The sequence below is a fragment of the Temnothorax longispinosus genome, chromosome 10 (genome assembly GCF_030848805.1).
Source record: "Temnothorax longispinosus isolate EJ_2023e chromosome 10, Tlon_JGU_v1, whole genome shotgun sequence".
Taxonomy (NCBI): Eukaryota; Metazoa; Arthropoda; class Insecta; order Hymenoptera; family Formicidae; genus Temnothorax; species Temnothorax longispinosus.
Genome location: NC_092367.1, coordinates 15,964,062 through 15,983,938, shown reverse-complemented (window position 1 = coordinate 15,983,938; position 19,877 = coordinate 15,964,062). Strand labels below are relative to the sequence as shown.

At 45.5% G+C, this 19,877-nt stretch overlaps 2 protein-coding genes across 3 annotated transcripts; one reads left to right on the top strand and one right to left on the bottom strand.

Moving 5' to 3' along the window:
- Window positions 1-255: 255 nt before the first annotated feature.
- LOC139820292 (leukocyte receptor cluster member 8) lies at window positions 256-6,890 on the top strand. Its single transcript, XM_071790447.1, has 6 exons — window positions 256-846; window positions 1,657-2,090; window positions 2,495-3,705; window positions 3,869-4,202; window positions 4,291-4,498; window positions 5,163-6,890. The coding sequence occupies exons 1-6, from the start codon at window positions 680-682 to the stop codon at window positions 5,323-5,325; spliced, it is 2,517 nt and encodes an 838-aa protein (XP_071646548.1). The 5' UTR covers window positions 256-679; the 3' UTR covers window positions 5,326-6,890.
- Pka-r1 (protein kinase, cAMP-dependent, regulatory subunit type 1) lies at window positions 6,864-18,959 on the bottom strand. Of its 2 annotated transcripts, none has more exons than XM_071790453.1 (5): window positions 18,733-18,959; window positions 9,628-9,937; window positions 9,262-9,528; window positions 8,841-9,044; window positions 6,864-8,554 (listed from the first exon to the last, which is right to left on the bottom strand). In XM_071790453.1, exons 1-5 carry the CDS (start codon window positions 18,895-18,897, stop codon window positions 8,382-8,384), a joined length of 1,119 nt encoding a protein of 372 aa, XP_071646554.1. In that variant the 5' UTR covers window positions 18,898-18,959; the 3' UTR covers window positions 6,864-8,381. The 2 variants fall into 2 exon arrangements, with proteins under 2 accessions (XP_071646554.1, XP_071646555.1); XM_071790454.1 differs by lacking the exon at window positions 18,733-18,959 and adding an exon at window positions 13,516-14,347.
- Between the last annotated feature and the right edge of the window lie 918 nt (window positions 18,960-19,877).

Here is a 19,877-nt window from a genome sequence, read left to right as displayed (position 1 = left end):
GGTTAATCACAGTCCGTGATAATGAACTTAGATTCCCGGGACTCTCGAAGCTTAAATCTTTCAAGTTAATAATAAACTCGCCGGATAGTAATCAAACCCAAATATTACAAAATATATTTCATATCTATATGTCGCGATCGTTTGAAAGCGCATTTGAAAGTGGCTAAGCGTCGTTTGAAAGTGCAAGACGAGAGCGCGAGATGGCGCGCCGGCGCGCGGGCTGAAGTGCGTCGTTTTCCTCGGCTGCTGCGAATCTGCGAACCGGAGTTCCGTTCCGTTCCGGCCATTTGCCTTCGTGTTCCGCGTGCTCCACGCTCCACGCGATCCCGAATGTCGCTACTCTGTCTTATGTCGTGTCCTCGCGCGAGCTGTCGTGCTACGTAGAAGCGTGCTCGAGGGACGGCGAGACTCGGCGGGCACGAGAGCAAACGAGACAGGCGTACGCGGAAGTTGACGGGTTATTTCCCCCCAAGTGAATTCTCTCCGTTGATTTCTCTTTTCCCATTTTTTCTTTCCGCTCCGGATATCGAGTACGCGCGCACGCCCGCGGCTCTACTCGCGCGGCTACTCGACGCGAAATCGCGAATCGCGACCCACGGATCCACGACGCGCCACGAGTAGGGAGGGGGAGGCAGGCGGCCATCTCTCCCAGCGATTCTGATATTTTTTATTCCACGGTATGTCAGAAGGCGAGGCGTTGTCGCAGAAGAAGCAGCAACAGCAGCAGCCGTTTCATCCGCAGCAACAGCAGCAGCAGCAACCGCCGATCGGAGCGGGTCCGATGGCGAATATGGCGTGGCAGTACCCGCCGAACAATATGCACAATATGTTCCCACCGTACCCAGGGTGAGTCGCGGCGTCGGAGTAACGAATATGTCAACGGAGGAACAATGGAGTCGGCCATTTCGGTGGCGCGACGGCCTCTCGAAGTTGCTCGAAGTGTCTCGTGGTCGGATTTACGTCCGCCAGACTCTCTCGCGGCTTCACTTTCGCGATCGCGATATACGATCTCGCTTTTATAATCTGGAGTTGGATTCGCCGAAGTTGCTCGCTCGCGCGACTAACGTAATGCGAGAGGCCTGATATGCGCGTCTGTCCGTATATGTATGTATGTGTGGGATGATTCATGTCGAGATCGCGTCATAAACAAAGTTCGAGCTTAGCTTGTCTCTGATCCTCTCTCCTTTTAGACGAGACTTTAATCGAGTAAGATTTGTCAGTGGGATACTTGTCCCTTCAAGAGTACGACGAATGTCGTATTAACGAGGCAGATTCCGAGGGGACGCGCAGTTTCGCAATCTAAGATGAATTGTCTCGTACATGCGCGAGCGACGTTTGTCGCGACCTAATTCTTCGTATGAACGCGAGCCGAGATTTCGCTTTAATTGGTTTTAATGTTGCTGACATATTGCTGTATCGCTGATACATTTCGATAATGATTACTTTTTGGTTATGTTTCACACTCTAATTGTCTAACTTATTGCATTTGTGTATACCAGTTCAGTAAGTTCTTGGAAAAAGAACACAGACGGGCTATTTGGACTTGCAGTAATTTTCTGTATTTGATAATATTTATAACAAAATTATCTGCCAATATTACGGAATTATTATAAAATGAAGTTCGCGAATACTGATTTTTGCAATCTCTTTTTGCAGCCAAATGTACGGCCAAGGATACGGCCAAGGTGTGCCGCATCAAGGACAGATGTTCAACTATTATCACATGATGCCAGGATACGGTCAGACTTTTAATCCTCAACAGATGCAACAGCATCAACAGCATCAACAGCACCAACAGCAGCAGCAGCAGCAGCAACAACAGCAGCAGCAGCCGCAGCAACAACAGCAGCAGCAACAGCAGGGAAATAATCAGACAAAGCAGCAGTTACATCAACAACCTCCTATACCTGGTACTCCAATGCCTCTGGATGATGAATCTGATCTTCCACCATTGCCGCCAGGTCCACCACCAGCAGTTCAACCTAATCAACAACATAACAATCATGTACAGCAACAGTCGATGGCTTATTCAGGATTGATGTACAATTCATTCCCCTATAACTGGAATGGTATGCATAATGAAACTTCTCGTAAGTATCGCTTATATTTTTTGTTATAAACAGAGATGGGCGAAGAATTGCTGTTGCAACAAGAGGAAAAATCGATGCACATTGTTAAGTAATTTTATTATTAAAAGTTACATGGTGTTTCATATTATATGTAATACACTAATTCTTTACAATTAGTAATAAAAATGACGATATGGATTTTCATAAGAGAATAAAAATTGAAAAAATCTGGATATATAAAAACTAACAAAGAACGCGTCCAAGAAAATTCTTTCACTGTTCAGCGTTCCTTTTTTGTTTTGAAAGTTTGTTTACATTAGTGTATGATTTAACTCGTCAATATTTACTGTTGCCGTGGGTGTACTTCGCCCATCCCTATGTATAGTTTGAATGTGTAGCTCTAAAACAGTATTAATTCTTTACAGAATATAATGGTCAGAATACAATCCGTTTCAACTTACCTAACAAGAAAACGGGTCTTGGATACACGCCATCCGGCAATAGCGGCGCCGCGAAGAAAAAGCGTAAGCGGAACAAAAATTTAGCAGCTCAATTCAACAATAGCTTTCAGGGAAATGCTCCGACTACCGGGCCCTTCATGCCGAATGGACCTAACGCAAAGTCCGCGGAACTACCACCGCTACCTCCCGCGCAATCCGAAGTGGCGGCCCCTCCGCCGCCAAGCGAGGAGCCTCCTAATCCTGTCGTGCCGGTCACCACGGCTGTCAGCAACGCGGCTACCAGTACCGGTACTGTTCCCACCATTGCCCACAGCCCAGTCGGAGACTGGCCCGACAGTTTGAAGAATTATGTGAACCGATGCTACGAGAAGTGTAAGACGGCGGTCGATAAGGATCAGGTTGAGATTATATTGAAGGGCAAAATCACCCGCGCCGCGAACGACGGCTCGCTCTGGGTGAAGGACTGGGATAAGGAACCTCTGCCCAGCATTCACAGCGAACGTATGACCATGACGATCAAGCCTTCGAAGCCGGCGTTAAAGCTGGCGAATCCTCTGGCGAGCCCACTGGTCAATGCACAGGGAGGCCTGCGCAAGCCCGGCCTTTCCAGCTCACTCGGGGCTCGGCTTGGCGCGCGTCTCTCTGTGACACACAGCAGGCGGTCGAGGACGAGGTCGAGGTCGAGGTCTAGATCGAGGTCAAGATCCAGATCCAAATCGAGGTCGCGATCCCGTTCGCGGTCGCGGTCGCGCTCACGCTCGAGGTCGAGGTCGACGCGTTCGCGTACGCGTAGCCCGCCGTCGCGCAGGTACAACAGGCGCAGCACGTCCTCGTCGTCGAACATTAGCGATCGGGAGCACGATTACAAGGCGCCCAAAGTGAAAAAATCCGCGCGCAACAACAAGGCGAATCACGGCAACAAGAAGTCCAAGAAGAATAAGCAGGCTAAATCGCATTTCTATTCCGAGTTTGGTTTAGCTACAGGCAACGCGGACGAGCTGGGAACCAAGGAGAAGCTGCAGCAGCGCGCCGCCAGATTCAACGGCGGCATTTCCAGGACGGTCGTCAGCAGCGTCATTATCAGAGATGACCCGAACACGGATTTCGACTTTACCGGGCTCCACATCGTTGGCACGTGCAAGGATCTAGAGAAGCCTTACTTGCGTCTCACGTCGGTACGTGGACATTCAAAATTTAAACATTTAAAATATCTCTCATCTACAATTAAGAGAACATAAAGTATCTTACTATAAAATTTTAGATGAAATTATTTTATCGCAGTCGTGATGTAACTCGCGTTTATACACTCTCTAACAAAATTATATAATATCGTTGCAGGCTCCTGCCCCTTCTGCAGTTCGACCGGTAAGTGTACTTCAAAATTCTTTGGCTCATGTCAAGAAACGTTGGCTGGCCGATCAGGACTACAGATATGCTTGCGACCAATTAAAATCCATCCGGCAAGATCTTACCGTGCAAGGTATCAGGGACGCGTTTACAGTTCATGTATACGAAACCCATGCCCGTGTAGCTTTAGAACGCGGTGATCACGAGGAATTCAATCAGTGTCAGACACAGCTGAAAATGCTGTATCAGGATCTCGATGGTGAGAATCGATGCGAATTCATTGCGTATCGGATTCTCTATTACATCTTCACGAAAAATACTCAAGGTTGGTAACGGAGTTAACAACGCGGGAGAATCCAATATTTTTCTGAAATTACATCCATTAGAATATTTTGCGATGTTTTTGATTTCAGATTTAACGACAATTTTAGCGGCACTTTCGGCAGAAGATAAAAATGACGAGTGCATACAGCATGCGTTGAAAATACGATCGGCTTGGTGGTTGGGTAACTTCCATGCTTTTTTCAAACTGTATAGGACGGCGCCGCGTATGTCCGCCTTCTTGATGGACTGGTTTGTCGCGAGAGAGCGAAAGAAGGCGTTGAAATTCATGATAAAGTCGTACGTATTAAATCTTACTGTTACTATTATGTAGATATGTGTTTAAATTTAATCTTTAATGTTGAAATTGTGCTTTCCATTGAAGGGTTGTATACTTTTTTCGTTGGTAAAAGTAATTTGTATTGATTTTAACTAATAAGTTCAATTTTGGATAATAATTGCCTATAAACTCACAACATATGCTATTCTTTTCTCATGAAAATAATGTAATAGTAAGTGTACAATCCCTCAATTTATTGTTTAGACAGAAATTTCGTTCTCAGGTGATTCGGAGAACAACTTGTTTTTTTATTAGTAAATGCAAGCATACGTTTTATACGTTTTTGTTCGGTATTATTGCATTTGTTTTCTAAAAAGAAATTCTTTTCTGAATTACGATTTATCATAATAATTAAAAAAGTATATCGAAATTCAATCGGTATACTTTTATCGAGTTGATTTCTCTAAATATCTAATCCAATTCCAGCGTCATGTTTTCAACAAATGATACCTTCATGAAGAAACATAGGATCACATGTACTATAATTGCAGATTTCTGTTACAGGACGTCGTAGCCGAAAGTTAATTGCATATTTAATTGTTTATTTTTCTGTTTTATGTATATTCACTATCATATCACCGTATGCGGCCATTATCTAACGTTTGCATTTCTTCTGCTGTTTAGCTACCGGCAAAATTTGGCGGTTCATTTCGTCGTAGCGGAATTGGCCTTTGAGTCTTTGGACAAGTTTAATGAATTTGTCAGCGAGTTCGGCTTGGTTTACGCTGATCTCGCTAGACAGCAAATCGACTGCAAGGCAAGCAGTGGTAGTCTAGGTGGTTGGTAGAAGGCAACGTTACTCTACTGTCCTACCTTTACCCCTTGTGGCGGCAGATATTTTTACATGCGAGAAAGAAGGGCCACACACACACATACACGCATATATATACACATACATATACACACGCGTACATGCATAAATCTCATGTGTGTCGTACTACGTGTATATGCATATGTTTCCGGCATATGTGCGCTTGTGTGACTCATATGCATATATACATATTCAGATAGATAATCCATTCCGCTGGGGTTACGCATATTTCCGTAAATTTCCCTCGCTCTCGGAAGCCCCCGTGTGTGCTGGCTCTACCTCTCGCAAAACGATCTTCAGATCATCATCCCACGGCGGTGACGCACAGTTTTATCCACCGTCGGGTGCAAAATCGAAAGCTTGGGACTTCGACTACAGCTTCGACTGTGAATTTGTACATACACGCTCCCTCGTTCGGTTCCCCCGCGCGCAATTGTACATAATCGCAAGAGGACGTATATGCGGGAATCTCTGGAAATTATACAAAAATCCGGACGGATGGTCGTTTCCGTTCATTCGGCGCTACCTCACTAAACAAAAAATTAGATGAGAAAAAAGCTCGTTATATATCATCGAGGATCATATTCACAACGCAAACGGTACAATCTGTGGTCTTCATGCAATAGAAAAAAAAGCTCATCTTTCGTTAGTTCTCAACTCGGGACGATTCGTCGACCAGACGACCGCTCTCTCCTTTTCAATCGTTCGTAACGTGACGCGCATGAACGCTTCACTGCCACGGTGCTCGATCGATTTTCCAAGTGTTCCTTTAAGTATTACTACACGAAAAACAACCCGTAGCTGCCCCAGCCGAGCCGCAACGCAAGCTTCTCTCGCTTCGAGGGGAGGAGTCCTTCGAAGAGAACGCGGATAAAGGATTTCGTTTCACGAATTCGGAGACATGAGTCGCGTTTGAGGACACTGTACGTTATGCCGCTTGTACTCGAGAGACTATCTTCTCGGTCAATGATGAACAGAGCGTTCCTGGTCGCGACAAAGTGTCATTTCCCGGACAAGCCCGGGAGAAAAGCCGGGGTAGATCAGGCGGAGGGAAGAAGGAAGAAGAAGTGGCAGGATCGTTTTTCTCCGGGAACATCGTTACTCGTGGATGAACCACATCCGAAGACGTCTGGGTTTGGGGACGAAGACAGAAGACCGAAGATCAAGGGGGAAAGGACCATCTTCACTGCATACCTCGCGCGACGAGTGGGCGCATCACCATCGGTTCTCTTCTCATCGTGTGCCGAGTGATCCTTGTAATTTAATTTTAATAAGTGTCTATGCGCCGCGCGCGACGCGACGATGCTCCTCTCGACGTTAGAGTCCCCCTCTCCCCCCTATTTCTCGTTGGATTCCCTAGGTGGTCGAGGTCCTCCCGTTTTCTCTCGCATTCGCGCACGTACGTTCGTTCACTTGCTCGCTCGCGCGCGCGCATGGAATGTGCATCAGCCGCATTACACGGATTCGGAGAGGGAAAATGATTTCATTGTACCATACTTGATCCGAATACGATGTTGTGCATAATAAATTATTTAATTTTCTGACGTTGTACCTCATTTTTTTTGTCTCGCTTGTCGTACTATAAACCTAGCGCACTTTTTTTTTAGAGGAGACATAGATTGCGACTCGTTTTGCCTCGACTTCGCCTCGACGATGCTTCACTTAATAATAAATACCACGGTCGACGGGCTTCTCGGCGTCCTCAATTGCAAATCGCGACCGACATTTACGTTGTCGTTGCTAATTATGTATATGTATATCTATATATACCGATTCGCGCGATCGGTAGATAAAATAATTTAAATGTTAAATAATTTAACAATCCATGATACAACATAGAACATTTAAAGTATATAACAGTAAACGAGAAAACGTCACTTTCAACGCCGATCCTCTCACTGCTGGATAATATTTACGGCTCCTGGCTCGTCACTGCAGCTACATCGGTATCGGATTACATCAGAAGCGTAACACTCGTACGTGTTTTATACAATATGTTTGCAATGAAAGAAGCCAGTTCTTTTTTTTTATCGCTACTTCTACTCGACAGAATAGGCTTGTGAAATTCGTTAAAGACTTTTGGTTCGTAAATTAAAAGCTATACTTAGTTTAATTGAGATCCATTTCCATTCAAAATTTAAAATATACATGTAGATTGAATTACTCATCATTACAGACTTTTCGGGATATTTTACCAATCTATTCCATCAAACAGGAGCGGCAATTTGTACGATTTTTTTTCGCTTCTGATGTAATAGAAGCCTTGAAAATGGCTTTCGAATAATTTAACGTGGTTCGATCACGTTTCATGTAGTAACACGAGCTAAGCGTCTGCGTCTTCGACGTAGACCTCATGTCGGGATGCGGTTCCAAAAACCACGTCGGGACACACGTTTAGCTTCGATCAAAAATCTCTATAATGCTCTCGAGATGTATGCAACGTGCCATTAACCGGATTAACCCGTTAGCGTCCTCAAGCGAAAAGGGACATGGTCTCGCAAATAAGAAACCTGTCCTCTATAACTCACCGCTAGTATCCGGCGCTTCGCGGTTTTTTTTTCAGATTCGATAAATTTCTGTTTTAAAAATAGATTCTCAACCCCTCGAAAAAGGTCAGACGTTAACGGATTAATAATTTCTCGCGCACGTGAGAATCTCACACGAGTAGGAACAGATCGCGCGGAAGAGATCAACGTCAATATGAATTCGCGTGCGCGTCGGCATCGAGTCGCGAGCTACACAGTGCGTAAATAGCCTTACGGTAAATATAATTAACAGCGTCTCTCTAACGATTCCGTTTGTGTGTGATTTTGTGTGTGTGTGTGTGTATGCGTGTCACATCTGATTGATAGCTGACGTAATACATTAATTCACTTATATATAAATATTAATCAAATAAAAAAAAAATTTAACTATGGTACGGCGAAATAACGTAGCCCTCGGAGGAAATGAAGTCGGGGATGATTCGGCAGCGTTGACTGCGATGACGGGTTTGGAGAGGAAAGAGGAGGGAGGATGCAGATGGTGTCCGTTTAAACGGAGAGGGACACGAAGCTGTTATACTGGGTGATGTTGCGTTTCAGAATGTCGGCGCACGGACCTAAGACCCGCTCGAACCGCGCCCGATCCAGTTTCACACACTTCAACGGACCCCTGGCCACCACGGTCGCCGCTCGGGGCCTGTCCAGCAGTAGCGCTATTTCCCCTGTATCAGAAAAAAAAGTTCCCGTCGTTGAACGAGCTCTTCCAATCCTCTTTCGCGCCAAATTAATTGCGCAACATAAAATTAAGTTTCATTGAGAATTAATTGAGGAATTAAATTTAATGATTAGATTGTTTTAACGTCATCATTAGCTATTAGTAAAAATTTATAAATTCTAACGCTTTTCTGAAATATTAGGTATTATCTTGCTAATAAGACAACTGTATAAGACATGCTAGCTTCTCTATTTTGTAATCAATGAAAATTATTACTCCGAGTTTGATATTACCGAAATAATCCGATGGCCCTAAACGGCCGACCTCCGCGGGTTCGTCCCCTTCCGAACGTTGCTGAAGGACCACCGCCGTACCCTCGACGATTATATAAAAATCTTCGCCCGGTTCGCCCTGTCGGACTATCGTTTCACCGTCGTCGAACGCTACTGGCTCCAGAGCGTCTGCCACTGTGAGTCTCTCCCATTTATCCAAGGATTCTGCGAAGTGCGTCGTAAATATCACAGTCCTTCCCATTTTATCTCCCTATCTATTCTAACAGTCTCATAAATCTTACAAGGATCACTTCAACTTTGTGTATAGAGTAACAAGACTCTGTTATTCTCAGAATTTTGATAAAAGATATTACGATTGATTTATACGAGCGAAAAGTGGAGCAGTAATGCTCCAGGGAATCAAGATTCCGAGCGAACTCACCCAATATTGAGACCCTGGATAAGAACTCCTCGTACATTTTCCTTTTCCTTATAGTGGAGCCCATGAGAATTCTGCGGTAGGAATCCCTGTCGATGCCCCAGAGCTTCACGTCGGTCTTCGCTCTGACCGTGGCGGCGCGCGGAGTTCCGTAGATTAACGCGAGTTCGCCGAAACTCCCACCCTCGCCGATCGTCGTCGCCAGCTCGCCATTAACGAATATTTCGACTTCTCCTTGATCAATCACGTAGAAGTTGTCACCCTCGTCGCCTGGGGAAAATACATAGCGCTCGTTCAATCGGAGAATTGATAACAAACCAAAGCGGGATAGAAGCGCAAGACAAGTGCGCTCGATCAACGATCACGCACCTTGACGAATGATCGCCTCACCGGGCAGGAAGGTCACGGGGAACATCGCGTCGAATATGTCGGAGCGCTCGTTCTCGTCCAGGTGCGCGAACAGCACGTTCTTGGCGATGGCCTTGCTCAGGGCAGCCATGGTTTTGTAGTCCTTAGGTACGACCTTCTTCACGTAGCTGGTGGCATCCTCCTCGGAGACCGGCTCCGCTGAGATTCCGCCCCGCCGCCGCGGCACCTGCGGGCCCTGCTGTCCCGCGGGCATGTCCTCCGTGTCCTCGGGACTCGTGGCGATCTGTTGCTTGGCATCGTGAGCCTGTTCCTGTACACGAACGAAGATAAAGTGTTAGTCGACTATGATAAACGAGAGAGATCCTTAACTAAAATGTCAATGTAGATTACGGTTATTCTTCGAATGATAAGATTAAAAATTGTATTATTACATACATCGTGCACTGTCACTCAATTCCACGATAATACGACGTAGAATACATTCTTACAAAATAACAACAATTACATTTGACATATTATCGGTCTACCTATTCCCATTTTTTCTGGAGTAATTAATTGAATCGGTTTTTCAGTCCAGACGGATCAACGATGAAAAGGGAAACTCCTCGGTCATAATTAATACAGTCAATTAATACAGAAGGAAAAAACGACATAACATATTCTTACGAGAATCGGTTATCGATTGGCTTGATAAATAATATAGAAAGCTATCTTGGCAGTGCAGAATGCACAACAAATTAACACGTTCGCTACCTTTAAAAATTCTCCACGCTGAAATACAAGTGTTCTCCTTTTTAATTAATTTTTTGCGACTAATTATCGATGTCTGTCCCCGTCACGAAAAATAAAGCGATGCGTTAAGGTCATCATGTGTTGATGTGCATTCGGGTTTCGGACGAGCACACAAAAATTGCTAAAAAAAAAATAGGGTGGAACGCAAATTAATAATTCATTAACCACGCGCGACCCTCGCGGCCGGGCTCTCCGTCTCGCCCGCGGCGTCTATCACGCATATAATTACCGTTAAATTATAAATTATGTAGGTCTTTAGATAAAACCTCGTATTACCGTCGCTTATGTACACGATGCACACCGCCGGGGTGAGAGAGAGAGGTAAGCGAATAATGCCATAGGTCAGTTGGCGTTTTCACGCACGAACGCGCCGTCTCTCTTCGTAGCGAGCACCTCCTCGTCGGCGTGGTGCATCGCGCTAACGAGTATATTCAAATCAGCGCAATTCGCAATTCTCCTCCTTTAATTGCCATGATAATATGCCGGCACACGCTAACGTTACTCGCATACGAGGAGCCATCGCGATCGTGCGTCTATTTCGGGGTCTTACGAGCCGGGGAACGGGTTCCGAGCGCGACATTTATGCATCACATATACGGTGGCATATAATTAAATTTAAAAAAGAAAATATCTCTTCGTCAAATCGCAATTATGCGCAATTAAAGTTCTCTGGCAAAAATTAAGATACAATGAAACATATCTGTTATAGCCAATTATTCGTGAGAAACGCGGAAGCGACGCCGGCGCTCTGAGAAAGAAAATGCAGGAAGATTTTAGAGATTCAGAGCGAGATCCTACTTCGACTTCTTGCAATTAATTTGTTCTGCAAGAGGATCTTCGTTAAAACGCTAATTCAGACGTTGGCGCTTTTAATGGGAAAGACATTCAAGTTTCCAATTTCAAGATAAATTATTCAATGACACCACCGGTGTCATGAATGGCAATTAAGTATCGAAGGGGGCTCGATCGCGATTCACCAACGATCGTCCGACGTTAGCGCGGCTAATGAGTCCATAAAACTTGATCCGATAAATCCACGTCGCTCGTCTCCGCAAAGACGCGTCTAGGCGTCCGACATGCGCCTCTGTTGTGCATTAAAAATAGAAGAGCGGAACTCTCCATTTATCGGAATTATCCAACAGATACGCCAGATGAAATCGTATCTTTCAGAAGCGCCGCCGTTCGTTTTTATCTGTTTACGTTTAAGAGCTCGTTTTACGGACGATCCAAATCGGCGATCTAAACGGGATCTTACAATTCAATGCGGCCGAATTGTCAATATATAAATTATGAATTAAGCGGAAACATTATATGTTACTTATACGTTACTTATAAATTTAGATTACGATTGCGCGTGATTTGTAATTAAATTGTCTTATTCTGTCTTCTTATCTTCGAGACCATCGCGTGGCTCATTATTACCGCAGACCGCATCTGCGCGCAGTAATATAATAAATACGCATTATGTCACTGCTATCACAAACAACATACGTAACTGAGGCTTCGAATCGCGGCACGCATTTATTAAATCTGTCAGTTTACTACGCATACCTGGCGCGCGCGCGCTCGCGCTCGCTTTCGGCCCGCAAAAATAGAATGCGTTCTAATTCCGTGGATACAATTCCGATTCCGCAATTCCGTTTTGTGCGTTACACCTCGGCTTGTAAAATTTGTGGCGTGAAATTTTTGTCCCGTTTGACGAATTATCGATCGTCTAAAAATGAGCTTCGGAACGAAGGAGAAATTATGCAGTTCGATAATCGGAGTGAGAGACGCATGCGAGCATGAATAACTGGGTAAACTATGTGTACAACTATGTATAACTATGTGCGCAACTTATATATATATATATATAACGCACCGGTATTAGATTCCGCTCAAAGTCATCGGAATCAACGAACAGACGTACGCTCTCTTATACAATCTCCAGTCAATGATGACATATACGTGTACGTGTACATAATCATCGGCACTCCGCGGCTCCGTAAGCGCTACACGCATACATTCCCACATGCACAGCACACGCGCATCCTTGAGCACACTCCCGACACATGAGAATCTTACTCTCGTCATCTCGGCGCAAGTGTTTTTCAAGCTTACATCTTTTTCACGGAGTGCGCGAGTGAAAATACTTCAAGGATGCCTAGAAAATATATCCTAAAAAAATAAAAAACGTACTCGGAGTACCAAGAAAATAAATTAACAAATATATGTGAGAAAACAAATTCTTGGAAATTTAGTTTAAAATATGAAAAATGTAATTTGTACAGTTTGTATTAGTCATTCCGAGATAACTGGACCGTAAGAATCGTTAATCAGATATGCGACTGATTAACGAGCATTTCTCACATTGATCTTCTTTCCTCTTAAAAGCGCCCTGTTTTTTTTCTCTCTCTCCTTCTATTTGAAGACGACGTAAAAAGACTGTAAATGTCATACTCTTAGAAAATTACTTTTCGTTGAAGAACCCTTCTCATGCGAACGCGAGCGGCATAGTAAAAGACTACATTGCCATTTACGAGAATCTGCCGCACCGTATGCGAGAAGATGTAAAAGAATACCTGTCGTAATATTTTTTCAAATAAAAAAAGAGTCTTCTTTGACATATTCACTGTTTACACCTATAACTTTTAATGTCACGTCTTTCTTTAACAATAATTGCACGGTCAATCATGTAATTTTTTTCATACAGATATAAATTCAATAATTCACTTTTATTTGCTGAGTAATCACTCGATACTTTTTGTGAAATAATAACACATTGTCAGTCAAATCTACATAAAACGATAGATGAAAAACTAAATACAGTTCACCGACAATTACATGATTGATTGACTTCTTAGAAGTTGGAAATCTTCCGATTTTCACGTGAGAAAATCTTCCTTTTCCGCTTCACTAAATTATGAATTCGTAGATAAAGATCGTTAACTTCTTCCGAGACGCAAAGAGCAAAAGGAAACGCGGAATATTGAAACGCAAAAATCCATCGACGATCAACATTGATCCATCGCTTGAGATCAATCATCACGCGCGCGTAAGTTGGACGATTATGGCCGGCGTTCTTCCTCTCTCTCTCTCTCTCTTTCTTTCTCGTACCTTATTCATCATTCCTCTCGATCCTCCTCCTGTTTCTTCGCTCTCCTTCTCTCCGTCTGCCCCCGTGTTCTTCTGCTTTCCGCTGATGCGGTTTAACACTTATGAAACGGCCGCTTTTCGCGGCAGCGCGTGTCGTAGGTCGGCGATCTCGCGAGTTGTCGCGAACGCACGGGAGAAAGGAGATCGTCTCCGACCGCCGTCGCCACCGCCGTCGTCGTCGTCACACGCGCGATCTCTCCTCGTCGTAGTCGCCGTCGTCCACCTCCTCCTCCTTCTTCTCTCACCCGCTTCGCGATTTTATAAGGCCTCGGACGGAATCCAATTAGAGGTCGGAGGCGATCTAGCACGCGCGCGCGTCCCTACGTCCGTCGGCGCGACAGCGTCGGTACGCGTACTGCTGTTACTGCCGCTGCTGCTGGTGCACGTTTGCACGCTCGCTTACCGCCGGACTCGGCGCCCGCCCGACGATTCCTGGACGGGATGGATGTGCCGCCGAGATGCTGTCTCGTGGTGGTCGGTAAGTAAGGTCTTCCGCTCGCGTTAACGCGCGAACGTAAGCGGCTACGGTGGATCGATCCGCGGCGGCGGCGACGGCGGTGGTGGCAGAGGCGGCGATGGTGGCGGAGGCGGCGAAGGCGGCGGCGATGATGACGGCATTTTTCAAGACCTCGGCTCGTAAAACTGCGGGAGAGCCGTAACACGCAGACTTGTGTGGGAAACATGTTTCAGTGACACCGTTACTTCCCGCACCACTTCGCCATCCCGCTACGTACAAGTTTTTATCAGCGGCCAGAGCTGGAGCTGAAGTTAAAGAGCCAGAGATTAGAGACATTAGTTCTGTAACCGAGTTGAAATAAAGAGCGCGCGTTGATTTTGTTTATAACGATTATTTTTCTCATCTCTCCTTTCCATCTTCCTCCTTCTTCTATTTTCATATATCCTTAATATACGTTATTTCGTGTTACGTTACCGAATGCTAAAATTAAAGTCGTTCTCACGCCTCTTACTTCCCGGCTTCACTTTCGTCGATACGTCAATTTGCATCTCTTGGTCCCCGAGATTTTTCGCGCGATATTTCGCAAGCCCCCGGCGGTATATCATCGTCAAACGGAGACACTTCTGAATATTTTATCGTCATAAATTCAGGCGCCGCGACGCCACCGCCGTTCCTGGCGATGACGTCGGAGGAAGATCGGCGCCGTGACGCACAGGAAGAGGACAATCCCGTCGGCGCGGCGGCTGGATTCCCTCGGTGGCGGCATTCCACATTTTTGTGGACTGCTTTTAACTGCGCTCTTTCTCTCTCTCTTTCCTTCTCTCCACCTTGGCTGTAAGGTTGCGCCTCGTTATATTTCGAGCGTGCTCTATGTTTAGATCAGCTGCCCCTATATCGCGCTCTCTTTCTCTCTCCTTTTGCGCGCATCGCACATACACACACATACGCACACATAAACACATATATATGTACGCGTACACAATTGCAAGCCCTCTCATCCCTCCCCTCGGTGTCGTTCTCCTTCTTTTTCTTTCCGCTTTCTCTTATTACGCCCTTCCTGTGCGGCCGGAGTACTATAGACGGTGCTTTACGACCACGCAAACCTGAGCAAAAAATTCGTGCGGTTATTTAAGGTAAAAACTCTTACAGAAGGGTGCACCGTTACCTCAATTAAATGAGAAATTTTCTAAGATATCTAAGGTCCAGTTCCACAAACGTCGGCTAACACTTGTGAAACTGGGCCTGAGAGGTCTACCTCTGCCGGCACCGGCTCTCGAGAACTCGCATTAGTGGTCGTGAAAAAATAAACTTTTGCAGAGCGACGGCAAATTCCGATTCTCCATCCAATCCTCCGTTTAATTGCTCCCGCTGGACTCCTCGCGGTTTAATCGCGAAGACACTTTACGGCGTTGGTTGTTTGCGCCCTTTATTCCAGTCTCCTTGTGTCCTCACGTCGTAACTTTCGCTCCCGTGCTCCTCCTATGTGTTTGCGTATTTCAGCCCTTTATTTTCCCCCGATGAGTTTTCCCGCTTCCTCGCGATTATTATTTCCTCCCGCAGGCGTCGTATCTCTTACCGATCCCGAGGGATTTCTATTCCCGGGGGATTTCTATTCCTTCGAGAAATAGATTTCGTGCTCCTTTCTTCTCCAACGTATGCATGTGCAGTCTTCTCTCTCCCTCTCTCTCTCTTTCTCTCGTACGTATATACTCTAGCACTTTTTGCCGTGTATACGCCGGCACAAGCACGAAAGGCAAACATGCACGCGAGGCGATGATCCGCCGTCCCGCGCCGCGCGTCTTCGCCTTCCGCTCGACGGCACCGTCAGCGCGTTGTGTCGCTGCACCGTCACGTTGACTGACGCGCGCGACACGGAGACGTTCGATCGAAGACACCCTCGCGTGTTCCTAGATCACGTCGGGGCACTGTGGGAACGGAAACGATCATTCCCAGGCGGCTATTCAAGGGAGACGGAGCAACCCCGTTTAGGCAAAATGTTAACAGTACGCTAGCAGTTTGTTGGCAGAATATTGCGGCAGATCGGTATCAGCTGCCTCCGCGTCCAACTTGTATTTTGCCTACCGATCTTTGACAGTGCATGATGGAACCTGCAGCGGATTGCCGGCAGAAATAGAACCCGTCGTTTTGCGACCATTTAAAGAGGATGTATCATTTAAATGGTTATACGAAATGACAGATTCCGCTCGGTTTTTGCAATCAATTTGCCATTATTCATCATATAACAAATTTGATTGTATTTCTGCTGACATTCCGCCGACAAAATACATTTTTGACAAACTGGCTGGTTTTTTGGTTTACTGAAAAAGAGAGATCTATACGATGCTTGTAATTTTTTAAAAGCAAATTAATGAATCGTTTTCCTCGTTGTAAGAGATATACACTCGTTTCCCTCGATTTATGCGGAGTATTTGTTCTACGCGGTTGAGAATTGCGTAAATGAAGTCAGTACAAAAAATTTGTAAGAGAAAATATGTTGTAAAAATATTTATTTCACATTTATTTCGCTCTACTTGCACGAAGTGAAGAAAAGTAAATTTGTTATCACTTGTGTAGATAAGCTCGTACACACAATTCAACCAAAAAAGATTAAAATACACCCAACTCTCTTTTTACACGGTTTTTTTGCGCGATTTTTTTCCAGCAACGCGATTTCTTCTTCCGCGGAACGTATCTAATGTGTAAAAAGACCAAGTTGGATGTAATGTAATATAAATACAATCCAGTAAAAACTTTTCGACTCGCTGATCGATATATAATAATTTCAATAAATACCAAAGAAAGATATATTTTCTGACTGTGTATAAAAAGTATTGTGTAATGGGGGAGAGAGATTTTTATTTACCGCGTAAATCGAGGAATGAGTGTAATCGAAAATGTCCCAAGAAACTTGAAGCGAAACGAAGGAGAGAGAGAAAGAGAGAACGAACGCCCGCGAAAAATATATTTAATATCGACGAGATCACCGCGGAAGGGAATTAAACGTCACCTTGACGAAACTCCCTTTACTCATATCGATTCTCCTCGCAGCGGCGAAATACCTCGTCGCCGTATTTCGCTTCCCGCTTCGGTATAGCGGCCTTCGGCCTACGCGCGGCTTGGTAAACATACTACTATATCGCTGAGCGAAGGAAACGCGAAATGTCGCGGCCATGCTCGGTCAATCCAACGGGCCAAAAGAAAAATCCTTTGATTCCTCGTGCACTTGCGCCCCCGTGGCCGCTGCTCCTCGACGGGGACGATTCCGCGTGAGCTGTTCGCGCGGCATCATCTTCTTATTTTAGACGGCCGTCGATCTTGCGCTCGCTCCGCGAGCCTTCGATTTCCGCTTCCGAGCGACACGCGTCGCGTTCCCCGCTTGCTGCGTGGGTGGCCGCTTAACGTAATTACTCCCGTTGCTAGCGTTAAATGGGAAAGGTAACGGCGGCGAAAGGTCTCGGGAGGGAGGGCCCTGCGGGAAGGAACCGCGTCAAGGATCACGCCGGAGCGAGGATACGGCTCGCCGATAAATCAGCTACGCTGATCGACGTAATCTCGTTTACGAGAAGACGTCCGGCTTTTAGCAAATCCACTTATCTAATCGCAAGGATGAACCTGGAAGAATATACCTTGGGAAGGATAATCGCGTTAATTAAACGGAAATCTTTCTTCAGGGCGATACTCACTTTGCTCCTTCGCGATTCGCGATGAAGATGTTACGTATTTCGTACATATTCCGTCTTTCTCGTGCGAATTGCGTTTCATTATTAATTTAAGGCCATTTTCTTGCCTCCGAAGCTCCACTTAGAAAAATATCTTGGAGGAGCGGAGAGCGGAGAGTCCATTGCGATATATAACTTAAATTTATCATCCATGTCGGCACGCCGGGCACCTGCAGTGACGACCGTACGAGTTGAAGGCGACTGCTGTAGATGACAGCATCTGTCGCGCGCGTATCCCACGACGATGCTGTCGTTGATCATCAAACCATCTCGACGCATCATCAATCTCGTGAAATGACAAGCCAAATATTCCTCACGAAAACGTTTCTTCGCGCGTTGCAAAACGCTGTTAAAGAGAACCCTGGACGTTCTCGACGAGTCGCGATAATTATCTACGACTCGTCGAGATAACGCGACGCGTCTCCCCGACGGAGGAAAACGCTCCGATTACAATGTTTACCTAGCAAAGCGGTAAAGCTCCGATAACGACGCTTCCTCCGAGCGTAAATCAATCGCCTAATCGCAATTAATTCCTGCGTTCGCTGCGCATTCATCGGGCAATGAGCGAGAAACCAGAGAAACCTTGATACACAAACGCAGCAGCTTCTCGCACACGCTGCAGGGAACTGCGAGCGAGGATTGCTTTCGAGAGTAACGTCCTTCGCACGATGAACCCGCAATATCGGTAAAGCTCACGAGAATCTGAGAAAAATTTAAAAAAATGTAGTTCGAGAAAATGGGGAAGACACTTCGAGAACCAGGATCGTCCCTGATCACGTGTGTCACGTCTCGTCGTCGCACCCCGACACGAGTGAGGTTATGTCGCGGAAAACCTCTCGGCCCCTCGTCGAAGATAACCTCGCGACGTCGGTTTTCCCGAGGAAAGTCGTGAACGTGAAAATTCGCGGCGTATATCCGTCTCTCTCTCTCTCTTTCTTTCTCTCTCTCTCTTCCTCTCCCGTGGTCAGGTTAATCGCGGCACGACAGCGAGGTTTTACGTACCCTTTCCAGCTTCTGGAAGTACTCCCGCAGGAAGGAGATCGGGTTCTCGGGCCGGCCCACGCACAGTTGCACTATACAGTCTTTCAGGACCTGTTGGATATTGTGTCTCTGCACGTATTCCTCGCACTCGCGTAAGCTCTGCTCCTCCTCGAGATTCGCCGCCATATTGATGATGCACGGCGCGCCGCTTTATCGGCGATACCTCGCGTCGTCCGCCCCGCGCACCCCGCCTGCTCCGCGCGCGTCGCGCGATCTCTCGCGCTCTCGTGATTTTCCCGCGGCGACCCGCCGAGGATATTCCCTGACAATCCTGGCTGTTCCTGACGCTGAAAATACCCGATGAATGTTGCGTTCCTTCGAACATCGAACATCGAGCTTTCGACGTTCGAAGGAAGAGGAAGCGAAGGGAAATTTAGACGCGGAAATCGCGCGTAGTCTTTTGTCGTCGAAAATCGAATTATTTATTGGCACGCGAATCGATAATTTAATCAGTTGAAGTTGGCCGATTTTACGGATTCTCGCGATTCACGGAAATTTATGAGAAAAAGATACAATTTATGTGAATATAATATAGATAAGGAGATATTTGAATTTCTATGGATATATTGTACAAAGTTGAGTAATGAAAAAGTTTATTATCTTAACTACTGATTGGGATTGAAATTGGATTGAAATTTAATCAATCGGAATAAAGGAAACTAACAACTTCAAGTTTAGTGAACTTTGCTCTAATTGGTCAAACTTCAATCCAATCTCAATCCCAATCCGCAGTCTGATCACGGGATTAAATCTTATCTTTTCTTCAAACTTGTAAAATTGTTAGTCTCATATTTTTCTTCAAGCATTATCGATTTTCTTAGGATTTTCTTGAAACTGTGAATATACGTTAATTTAGATGTGCTTTATGCGTGGTATAAATTTCAGTACCTCTTCCGGTATAAAAAATAAAGATACTGAGCCTCAGTTTCAAAAAAAAATTTAAAATTTAATTTTTTTTAGTTTTGGTATTTTTTCCTTATAGAACTCGACGAGAGGAGCAACTTTGGTCCTCTTGGCCAACCTCGTATTTCTTACCGTTTGGCCTGGAAAACCTTTTCATTAGTAAAAGTTGAAACTTTGAGGCTCAGTATCTTGATTTTTTATAC

Coding starts and splice junctions, on each gene's coding strand:
- LOC139820292 (XM_071790447.1), top strand. CDS start 680: ATGTCAGAAGGCGAGGCGTTGTCGCAGAAGAAGCAGCAACAGCAGCAG. Junction 847..1,656: donor ATGTTCCCACCGTACCCAGG/GTGAGTCGCGGC, acceptor CTCTTTTTGCAG/CCAAATGTACGGCCAAGGAT. Junction 2,091..2,494: donor TATGCATAATGAAACTTCTC/GTAAGTATCGCT, acceptor AATTCTTTACAG/AATATAATGGTCAGAATACA.
- Pka-r1 (XM_071790453.1), bottom strand. CDS start 18,897: ATGGCGGCGAATCTCGAGGAGGAGCAGAGCTTACGCGAGTGCGAGGAA. Junction 9,938..18,732: donor ACTTCCAGAAGCTGGAAAGG/GTACGTAAAACC, acceptor GTTCGTGTACAG/GAACAGGCTCACGATGCCAA. Junction 9,045..9,261: donor ATCCAGGGTCTCAATATTGG/GTGAGTTCGCTC, acceptor CGCACTTCGCAG/AATCCTTGGATAAATGGGAG.